The sequence below is a fragment of the Oncorhynchus masou genome, unplaced genomic scaffold, assembly GCF_036934945.1.
Source record: "Oncorhynchus masou masou isolate Uvic2021 unplaced genomic scaffold, UVic_Omas_1.1 unplaced_scaffold_4252, whole genome shotgun sequence".
In the NCBI taxonomy this organism is placed as follows: Eukaryota; Metazoa; Chordata; class Actinopteri; order Salmoniformes; family Salmonidae; genus Oncorhynchus; species Oncorhynchus masou.
In genome coordinates, this window is record NW_027010648.1 from 19,178 (window position 1) to 29,646 (window position 10,469).

A 10,469-nucleotide genomic window follows, 5' to 3' on the forward strand; every position below is an offset into this window, starting at 1 on the left:
CCTGACCTTTCTCTGGAATGCATCGGCGTGCCGGTTCGTGTGCTTCCTTTCAAAGGTGCAAAGGCATTGCCTCTCCAGATGTCGCGTGACGGGCGGATGTTTTTGGCTCAAAATGGCCTCGGCTTCTCATGTGGTGAAGGACAGGAGACCACATGGTGTGCATGAAATGAATCGATTGTATATTTTTTATGGGTTAAAGTATCATTTTGAAAAGTACTAGTTTTCCATCTTTATTTCATGTAACGGGGTTGAGTTGGTCAGCTCCACCATCCCTACCTGACTTTAAAAAACAACAAAATACAGATATAAAACAATGTGATTACTTGCCTGTTTCTGTACAATGAAGATGGAAATTGTTAAATGATGTCACTTCCTGTTAATGATGGCACATAAAGGGTGGACTGAGCATTTTTATTAGCAGAGTTTGGTTGGTGTGACGGGGTTGAGTATAGACTGAGGGACAGAGGTCAAATTGTGTCATTTTAATCAATAATCATGTATTTATTTGATAAAAATACATCCTCAACAAAACAACACACATCTGTTTACATTAATGGAAGAAGTTGTTAATTATGTGCACATTTTCATATTAATTTCCCAAATAAAAATGATGTCAAACGCCTGGGGGACATGACACAATTCTTAGTGTCAGTTAAAAAATACAATTTTTTTTAATAATAAGGTTTAAATTAATACTATATTTATTTCAATTCATTATACTGGACATTTCAATGTTTATACAAAATCTGTTAACGTTTCATTTCGGTGACCCAATACTTGAAATATAATATAAAAAGTCAAAGGGACTGAAATATTACCCCAGCCCAAGAATGACCCACTTGTATTCATCACTGAACTGTGTCAACCAAAGAGGTTGGTTGCACTTTAATCGGGGAGGACAAGTAATTGATAATGTCTGGAGAGGAAAAGGATGGAATGGTGTCAAATACATCAAACACGTGGTTTCCATGGTTTCCCTGCGTTTAATGCCATTCCATTCGCTCCGTTCCAGACATTATTATGCGCCGTCCTCCCCTCAGAAACATCCACTGATGTCAACTTATTTAGAGGTGAGTTTTACTCCAGTGAACATGGATTAAACAAGATGAATTGTGTAAACAACAAGGAATTCACTCATTTAAAAAACATCTATAAATCATTTATTTGCATTTGGCCTATAGGTCTACATTTCCTAAGCAGAATGTGAATCAAAGGACTCCTGCTCCACTGATGGCCACATGTAACAGGGCAGCCATGTTGGCTCATGCAGGATGTTAATCAAAGCACTCCTGCTCCACTGATGACCACATGTAACAGGGCAGCCATGTTGGCTCATGCAGGATGTTAATCAAAGCACTTCTGCTCCACTGATGACCACATGTAACAGGGCAGCCATGTTGGCTCATGCAGGACATTAATAAAAGCACTTCTGCTCCACTGATGACCACATGTAACAGGGCAGCCATGTTGGCTCATGCAGGACATTAATAAAAACACTTCTGCTCCACTGATGACCACATGTAACAGGGCAGCCATGTTGGATCATGCAGGACATTAATAAAAACACTTCTGCTCCACTGATGGCCACATGTAACAGGGCAGCCATGTTGGCTCATGCAGGACATTAATAAAAGCACTTCTGCTCCACTGATGGCCACATGTAACAGGGCAGCCATGTTGGCTCATGCAGGATGTTAATCAAAACACTTCTGCTCCCCTGATGACCACATGTAACAGGGCAGCCATGTTGGCTCATGCAGGACATTAATAAAAGCACTTCTGCTCCACTGATGACCACATGTAACAGGGCAGCCATGTTGGCTCATGCAGGACATTAATAAAAACACTTCTGCTCCACTGATGACCACATGTAACAGGGCAGCCATGTTGGATCATGCAGGACATTAATAAAAACACTTCTGCTCCACTGATGGCCACATGTAACAGGGCAGCCATGTTGGCTCATGCAGGATGTTAATCAAAGGAATCCTGCTCCACTGATGACCACATGTAACAGCGCAGCCATGTTGGCTCATGCAGGACATTAATAAAAACACTTCTGCTCCACTGATGGCCACATGTAACAGGGCAGCCATGTTGGATCATGCAGAATGTTATTCAATTCACAATACAGACAGTAAGAAGAAGCAGGAGTTAAACTGGTCAAACAAATTGTAGGAGACATTTGGGCCAAACCTCATTTGGGCCAAACAGATGTTGTGTGGTTTTTAGCTGTTCTGTCTTTGTATATAACATTTAATTTGTACACTAGAGGGCACTATATGGGTCAAATGCGTATAGGACAGGCTACAGTAAATTTATATATATATATTTACTGTAGCCTGTCCTATACGCATGGACTCCTGCTCAACTGGAGGTTGGTGGCACCTTAATTGGGGATCACGGGACCATGGTAATGGCTGGAGTGAAACGAGTAGAGTGGAATCAAATACCATTCACTCAATTCTCTCCATTCCAGACATTATAAGCTGTGCTCCCCTCAGCAGCTTCCTGTGATATATGAACACCTGCAATCCTACTGGTGCTCGAGTGGCTATTAAGAACTTTTTACCTGGTCAGCCAAGACACATTGTTATAATCGGAGTCATCGCTAAGTACGTTTACGGATTAATGCGTATTCTTGTATTGATCTCAAGAGACATTTCATCGTTAAAGTCAGAGACCACTTTTCAAATGTTCAATATTTCCCACCATCCTTCTTTCTATAATGCAGACTATATGTGAAAGGATGGCTGCCATGGGACTAAGTCTCAAATGTTGTCAGGGGCTGGTATTTAACGCCTGATGTTTTGGACTTGTAGAGCATCACTCCGCACAGCATGGCAACGGCTGCTACGATACATCCAACCATCAACCCCATGTTCACGTTGGTCACTGGAAAGACAAGAAAACACACAAACACATTTTTTTTAACACAGACACTCTTTGTGAAACAGAAAAACACCTGTTTATGCAGAGATGTTATTTCCTGTTGAAAAATTCCACTGTCGAGGTCCTTCCTAAATGAGTAGTCATTTAGCAGACTCTCTCTTAACCAGAGCAACTTACACTAGTGGTTCATCCTCATGGATTTTTTTCTTAATGGTCCCTTGTGGGATATGAACCCACAACCCTGGCATACCAACTGAGCTACAGAGGACCATTGATAATATACTGTATCGTCAACAACACAAAGTATAACATTTGATTTGTCGCTCATCTAAAGCCACAGCCATTTCCCTCAGGGTTAGCTTACCTGAGCTCTCTGAACTCTTTCTCAGGCGCAAAGGACCCTGGGAGATGTGGCGTTTGGCCGTTTGCATGGCGGCCTCTCTCTTGCGGTGGTGGTGGTGGTGACCAGCAGGCTGGGGGGAGGTGGAGTTGACGCAGCCCTGGGCACACCGGGTGTTGGGGTTCCCAGCCTCACACAGGATCACTGAACAGCTGATGTACACCTATAGCCAGAGGGTTCAAAGGTCACTGAACAGCTGATGTACACCTATAGCCAGAGGGTTCAAAGGTCACTGAACAGCTGATGTACACCTATAGCCAGAGGGTTCAAAGGTCACTGAACAGCTGATGTACACCTATAGCCAGAGGGTTCAAAGGTCACTGAACAGCTGATGTACACCTATAGCCAGAGGGTTCAAAGGTCACTGAACAGCTGATGTACACCTATAGCCAGAGGGTTCAAAGGTCACTGAACAGCTGATGTACACCTATAGCCAGAGGGTTCAAAGGTCACTGAACAGCTGATGTACACCTATAGCCAGAGGGTTCAAAGGTCACTGAACAGCTGATGTACATCTATAGCCAGAGGGTTCAAAGGTCACTGAACAGCTGATGTACACCTATAGCCAGAGGGTTCAAAGGTCACTGAACAGCTAATGTACACCTATAGCCAGAGGGTTCAAAGGTCACTGAACAGCTGATGTACACCTATAGCCAGAGGGTTCAAAGGTCACTGAACAGCTGATGTACACCTATAGTCAGAGAGTTTAAAGGTCACTGAACTGAGAGGATATAACCCTTGATGTGATCCTTGAATGATGCAGCAATCTGCCCCCATTTACCTGGTCATGCATTCCGATGAATTTGAAAGCTTCCATTCCGAACTGGAAATGCCTCTGGTGACGCGGTGAGAAGATTTGAACCGTCTCGTCCACAATGCACCTGGTAAAAAAAAACACACAGGTAAAACCCAGAGTACAGTAAATATGTAAAGTACATACAGTAAGTGCAGTATAACAATCTTTTAGTCTGGAATATTCCCCAGCATCTATTATCATCTCACAGTACTGACAAGTGTCCACCCTGAGGTTGATGAATGCCTCAGTGTTTATATTTTAATATATATGTGTGTGTGTGTTTCCTTGCTCTAATCACCATTACTATTATTATCATTTTGAATGTTATTGGTGATGTATTTATCTCACTTTGCTTTACCAACAGGAGCCTTGCTACTCATGCTAATAAAGCTGATCTGAATCTGTGTGCTCAGTCTCACCCGTTTTCTATGATGGGGTAGGTGGGATGGTAGTCGGGGTTGTCGTACGGCGCCGCTCTGCAGGACTCCACGAAGAGCTCAGTGTTGTTCACAGTGGACACGGCCTCGATGTCCATGTAGATCATCTGCTTCACCTCCACGTCTATCGGGTAGTCACGGGGATCCACCATGTTGGCGAACTGGCTGGTCTGGTAGAACTCGAACTGGTAGGTGAACGTGCCGAAGCCTTTCTCCAGCACTGTGATGCTGTCCCTGTGTGCAGTGAAGCCCAGGGACACGTTGCCACGTTTGGCGTACTGGCAGTAGAACTGAAACTCCACCTGGTGGTGCCTGGTGATGATGTCGTTGGGGTTGTCGAAGGTGGTGATTTGGTTCTTGAAGATGAGGTTGTCGTCGTCTTCCTGGATTGAGAGAGATGGAGAGGAAAATCATCTAGACAGTTACATTTGTGGGCACTGAACTTTACACACATCACCAAGATCAATCGTTTCAGTTTTGATATTGCCGTGAACCTCTTGGGGTTATGAGTGAGCATGTTGGTTTCTCTTTTGATGCAAAACTGTTCTGAGGGAAGATCTTCCCACAGGCAGCATAAATCCACCCCTCACCAAAACACTACATCTTGACCGTCTCTCTGAGGAAACCAATTCAAGATCTGTCAGCCTAGCTGGTGCCTTGGGGTGAATATCCCCTCGAACCAGGTTCAATATAGAGAACGCAGACAGACACACAGGAGTGAATGGGTCTCACACAAAGAGGAATACTGTACATGTGTCATCCCACTATAATATTGACATCTCGGAGGCCTCACCTCTATCTGAGTGCCACAGGCATTGAGGGGGATGACTCCAATGATGTGGGTGCTGTTAGAGAGGCGTTGCAGGTCGCAGGCAGAGTTACTGGGATCGTTGAGGCGGAGGTGGTCCTCGTGAATTTCAGTAACAGAGGACTTCTCCACTTCTACCGTCATCTTGGTCTCGTCACACACCACCTTGGCTTTGACTGTCACGGGAGATATTTTCTTATTGTTGTATTTCTTATCTATCTTTTGCATAAATGTCTTAATCAAAACAATCCGACTGTGACCCATGATTTGAGTTGGTTGGGCTCATTTCGAGTTTCATTTTTATCTTTCCTTCATGTTTGGTGATTTCAGATGTGTTGTCTAGGTATAGTATGTATCATACAGTATACACAGCTTCATCTGTTATCAAAGTGCACAATTATACAATCACACGCCACACCATATTGTCCAATCACACGCCACACCATATTGTCCAATCACACGCCACAGCATATTGTCCAATCACACGCCACAGCATATTGTCCAATCACACACCATAGCACATAGTCCAATCACACACCACACCATATTGTCCAATCACACACCAGAGCATATTGTCCAATCACACACCACAGCATATTGATAGTGAAAGAATGTACAAACCCTTTCTGCGTCCGACCTCCACCACAACACACCTCATCTCAGATTGATAGACACTAGATCTGAAAGTGTTAGAGAAGATCAGGGTGAACAATGGCACAATATTATCATTACATGTATTATTAGTCTCTCTCGCTCATGTGAAATTAAATATCATAAAAAGAGGAAACTCCAGAGGGAAGTAGCACAACATACAGGAAGTAGCAGAACACACAGGAAGTAGCAGAACGCACAGGAAGTAGCAGAACATACAGGAAGTAGCAGAACACACAGGAAGTAGCAGAACACACAGGAAGTAGCAGAACATACAGGAAGTAAAAGAACATACAGGAAGTAGCAGAACATACAGGAAGCAGTAGAACATACAGGAAGTAGCAGGATGTACAGGAAGTAGCAGAACATACAGCAAGTAGCAGAACACACAGGAAGTAGCAGAACATACAGGAAGTAGAAGAACATACAAGAAGTAGCAGAACATACAGGAAGTAGCAGAACATACCGGAAGTAGCAGAACGCACAGGAAGTAGCAGAACATACAGGAAGTAGCAGAACACACAGGAAGTAGCAGAACACACAGGAAGTAGCAGAACATACAGGAAGTAAAAGAACATACCGGAAGTAGTATAACGTACAGGAAGTAGCAGAACACACAGGAAGCAGCAGAACATACAGGAAGTAGAAGAACGTACAGGAAGTAGCAGAACATACAGGAAGTAGCAGAACACACAGGAAGTAGCAGAACATACAGGAAGTAGAAGAACATACAGGAAGTAGCAGAACACACAGGAAGTAGCAGAATACACAGGAAGTAGCAGAATATACAGGAAGTAGCAGCACATACAGGAAGTAGCAGAACACACAGGAAGTAGCAGAACGTACAGGGAGTAGCAGAACGTACAGGAAGTCACAGAACATACAGGAAGTAGCAGAACATACAGGAAGTAGTAGAACATACAGGAAGTAGCAGAACGTACAGGAAGTAGAAGAGCAGTTCTGGTGATGTTTCTAGCATTATAAAACATAAGACCTACCCAGAAAGCCCCTCAGTGATGAAGCAAATGGGGAAATACTCCCCCAGATTGTCCCGGATGGGTGTCCACCGGATGACAAACTCCCCCTGGGTAGTCATGTGATTGGTGATGTTCAGAGGTCCACTGACAATGACATCATTAATCCTAGAAAGGAGATAAAACGTAAAAGGTAAATGCTAAGTGGGATCCTTGGATGACCCAACCCTGAATCCGAACCCTAACCTTAACCTCTCCCCTAACTTAAACTACTGTACACATCAATGATGTCGCTCTTGCTGCTGAGGATTCTCTGATCCACCTCTACCCAGACGATACCATTCTGTATACTCCTGGACCTTCTTTGGACTCTGTATTAACTAACCTCCAGATGAGCTTCAACGCCATACAACTCTCCTTCGGTGGCCTCCAACTGCTCTTAAATGCAAGTAAAACTAAGTGCATGCTCTTCAACCGATCGCTACCAGCACCTGCCCACCCGTCCAGCATCACTACTCTGGACGGTTCTGACTTAGAATATGTGGACATCTTCAAATACCTAGGTGTCTGGTTAGACTGTAAACTGTCCTTCCAGACTCACATAAAGCATCTCCAATCCAAAATGAAATCTATAATCAGCTTCCTATTTCGCAACAAAGCATCCTTCACTCATGCTGCCAACCACTGCGACCTGTATGCCCTCATTGGCTGGCCCTCGTTTCATATTTGTCGCCAAACCCACTGGCTCCAGGTCATCTATAAGTCTCTGCTAGGTAAAGCCCCGCCTTATCTCAACTCACTGGTCACCATAGCAGCACCCACCCGTAGCACGCGCTCTAGCAGGTATATTTCACTGGTCACCCCCAAAGCCAATTCCTCCTTTGGCCGCCTTTCCTTCCAGTTCTCTGCTGCCAATGACTGGAACGAATTGCAAAAATCACTGAAGCTGAAGACCCATATCTCCCTCACTAACTTTAAGCACCAGCTGTCAGAGCAGCTCACAGATCACTGCACCTTTACATAGCCCATCTGTAAATAGCCCACCAAACTACCTCATCCCCATACGGATATTCATTTCTTGCCCCTTTGCACCCCAGTATCTCTACTTGCACAATCATCTTCTGCACATCTATTAATCCAGTCTCTATCACTCCAGTGTTTAATTGCTATATTGTAATTACTTCACCACCATGGCCTATTTATTGCCTTACCTCCCTTATCTTACCTCATTTGCACACACTGTATATAGACTTTTTTATTGTGTTTTTGACTGCATGTTTTGTTTATTCCATGTGTTGTTTGTGTTGCATTGTTTTGCTTTATCTTGGCCAGGTCGCAGTTGTAATTGAGAACTTGTTCTCAACTCGCCTACCTTGTTAAATAAAAGGTGAAATATATGTATATTTTTATTTAAAAAAAACTTTACCTAACCTTAACCCTTTACCTTAACCGTTTTTAAATTGCAATTTATGTGGGGTGACATCAGAGTTGGACGTCACAAGCATCTCACTTAGCAAAGAGACAGCCACACCAATCCAGATCATTCACAGAAAATACAATATACTCTTAATTGGAAAACTTTTGGTTTTCTTAGAACTTTTGGTGAATTTATACAGTAGGGTGACATAAGCAAAATAATTGATTGCAGAAGAAAATATTTGTAATCGCTGAAAAAGTACTACAGGTGATAACATTTTTAGATATAGCCAGGATGTGTTGTTAAAATCAGGACTAAACTGTTACAGCCAGGATGTGCTGTTAAAATCAGGACTAAACTGTTACAGCCAGGATGCACTGTTATAGCCAGGATGCACTGTTATAGCCAGGATGCACTGTTACAGCCAGGATGCATTGTTACAGCCAGGACTGCACTGTTATAGCCAGGATTCATTGTTACAGCCAGATGCACTGTTACAGCCAGGATGCACTGTTACAGCCAGGACGGACTGTAACAGCCAGGATGCTATTGTTACAGTCAGGACTGGACTATTACAGCCAGGATCGACCTGTTACAGCCAGGACGGACTGTTACAGCCAGGACGGACTGTTACAGCCAGGATGCATTGTTGCAGCCAGGACGGACTGTTACAGCCAGGATGACCTGTTACAGCCAGGACGGACTGTTACAGCCAGGACAGACTGTTACAGCCAGGATCTATTGTTAAAATCAGGACTAAACCGTTACAGCCAGGATGACCTGTTGCAGCCAGGACGCACTGTTACAGCCAGGATGACCTGTTACAGCCAGGACGGACCGTTACAGCCAGGACAGACTGTTACGGCCAGGATCTATTGTTAAAATCAGGACTAAACTGTTACAGCCAGGATGACCTGTTGCAGCCAGGACGCACTGTTACAGCCAGGATGACCTGTTACAGCCAGGACGGACCGTTACAGCCAGGACAGACTGTTACGGCCAGGATCTATTGTTAAAATCAGGACTAAACTGTTACATCCAGGATGCTATTGTTAAAATCAGGACTAAACCGTTACAGCCAGGATGACCTGTTGCAGCCAGGACGGACTGTTACAGCCAGGATGACCTGTTACAGCCAGGACGGACTGTTACATCCAGGACGGACTGTTACAGCCAGGACGGACTGTTACAGCCAGGATCTATTGTTAAAATCAGGACTAAACTGTTACAGCCAGGATGACCTGTTGCAGCCAGGACGCACTGTTACAGCCAGGATGACCTGTTACAGCCAGGACGGACCGTTACAGCCAGGACAGACTGTTACAGCCAGGATGACCTGTTACAACCAGGAGTTCAAGCACTAGAAATATAATCCTGGGTACAATACTGCATTATAGACTATCATGTCTCTTACGTTGAGTGTGTAGCCTCGGCCTTGACCCTGAACTCCAGCTCTTTGTTGACCTCGGCGTGGAGATGTTCTCCGTTGTGTGGTGTCGGCTGCACGAACCTGGGCAGGTACATACCCTCATCGCAGGACGGAACACTAGAGTCCACTGAAGTGGAAAAGAACACAAACGTACACAAGTAAAGGCCAATACTTCACAAATAAATGCCATGTTTGATGTTGTTTATAGAATAAATATGTCCAATCCTCCATCCAGGGGAGGCAGGTAGCCTAGTGGTTAGAGCGTTGGGCCAGGGGTGGCAGGTAGCCTAGTGGTTAGAGTGTTGGGCCAGGGGTGGTTGTATAGTGGGCCAGGGGGTGGTGGTAGTGGGCCAGGGGAGGTGGTAGTGGGCCAGGGGGTGGCAGGTAGCCTAGTGGTTAGAGCGTTGGGCCAGGGGGTGGTTGTAGTGGGCCAGGGGGTGGCAGGTAGCCTAGTGGTTAGAGCGTTGGGCCAGGGGGTGGCAGGTAGCCTAGTGGTTAGAGCGTTGGGCCAGGGGGTGGCAGGTAGCCTAGTGGTTAGAGCGTTGGGCCAGGGGGTGGTTGTAGTGGGCCAGGGGGTGGTGGTAGTGGGCCAGGGGGTGGTGGTAGTGGGCCAGGGGGTGGTTGTAGTGGGCCAGGGGGTGGTTGTAGTGGGCCAGGGGGTGGCA

At 45.0% G+C, this 10,469-nt stretch overlaps 1 protein-coding gene across 2 annotated transcripts; it reads right to left on the reverse strand.

Moving 5' to 3' along the window:
* Nucleotides 1–1,137: 1,137 nt before the first annotated feature.
* On the reverse strand, nucleotides 1,138–10,029 carry LOC135534978 (CUB and zona pellucida-like domain-containing protein 1). Of its 2 annotated transcripts, XM_064961742.1 has the most exons (8): nucleotides 9,790–10,027; nucleotides 6,983–7,126; nucleotides 5,955–6,013; nucleotides 5,319–5,509; nucleotides 4,508–4,908; nucleotides 4,074–4,173; nucleotides 3,257–3,455; nucleotides 1,138–2,895 (listed from the first exon to the last, which is right to left on the reverse strand). In XM_064961742.1, the coding sequence occupies exons 1-8, from the start codon at nucleotides 9,897–9,899 to the stop codon at nucleotides 2,765–2,767; spliced, it is 1,335 nt and encodes a 444-aa protein (XP_064817814.1). In that variant the 5' UTR covers nucleotides 9,900–10,027; the 3' UTR covers nucleotides 1,138–2,764. The 2 variants fall into 2 exon arrangements, with proteins under 2 accessions (XP_064817814.1, XP_064817816.1); XM_064961744.1 differs by lacking the exons at nucleotides 1,138–2,895; nucleotides 3,257–3,455 and adding an exon at nucleotides 3,903–3,983 and having other exon boundaries at nucleotides 9,790–10,029.
* Nucleotides 10,030–10,469: the final 440 nt, after the last annotated feature.

What these genes read in the sequence shown, in the direction of transcription:
- LOC135534978 (XM_064961742.1), bottom strand. Translation starts at nt 9,899, where the DNA reads ATGTACCTGCCCAGGTTCGTGCAGCCGACACCACACAACGGAGAACAT. An exon ending in GCCGAGGCTACACACTCAAC is followed by an intron (nt 7,127 to 9,789) that starts GTAAGAGACATG and finishes TCTCCTTTCTAG; the next exon opens with GATTAATGATGTCATTGTCA. An exon ending in TACCCCATCATAGAAAACGG is followed by an intron (nt 4,174 to 4,507) that starts GTGAGACTGAGC and finishes TTTTTTTACCAG; the next exon opens with GTGCATTGTGGACGAGACGG.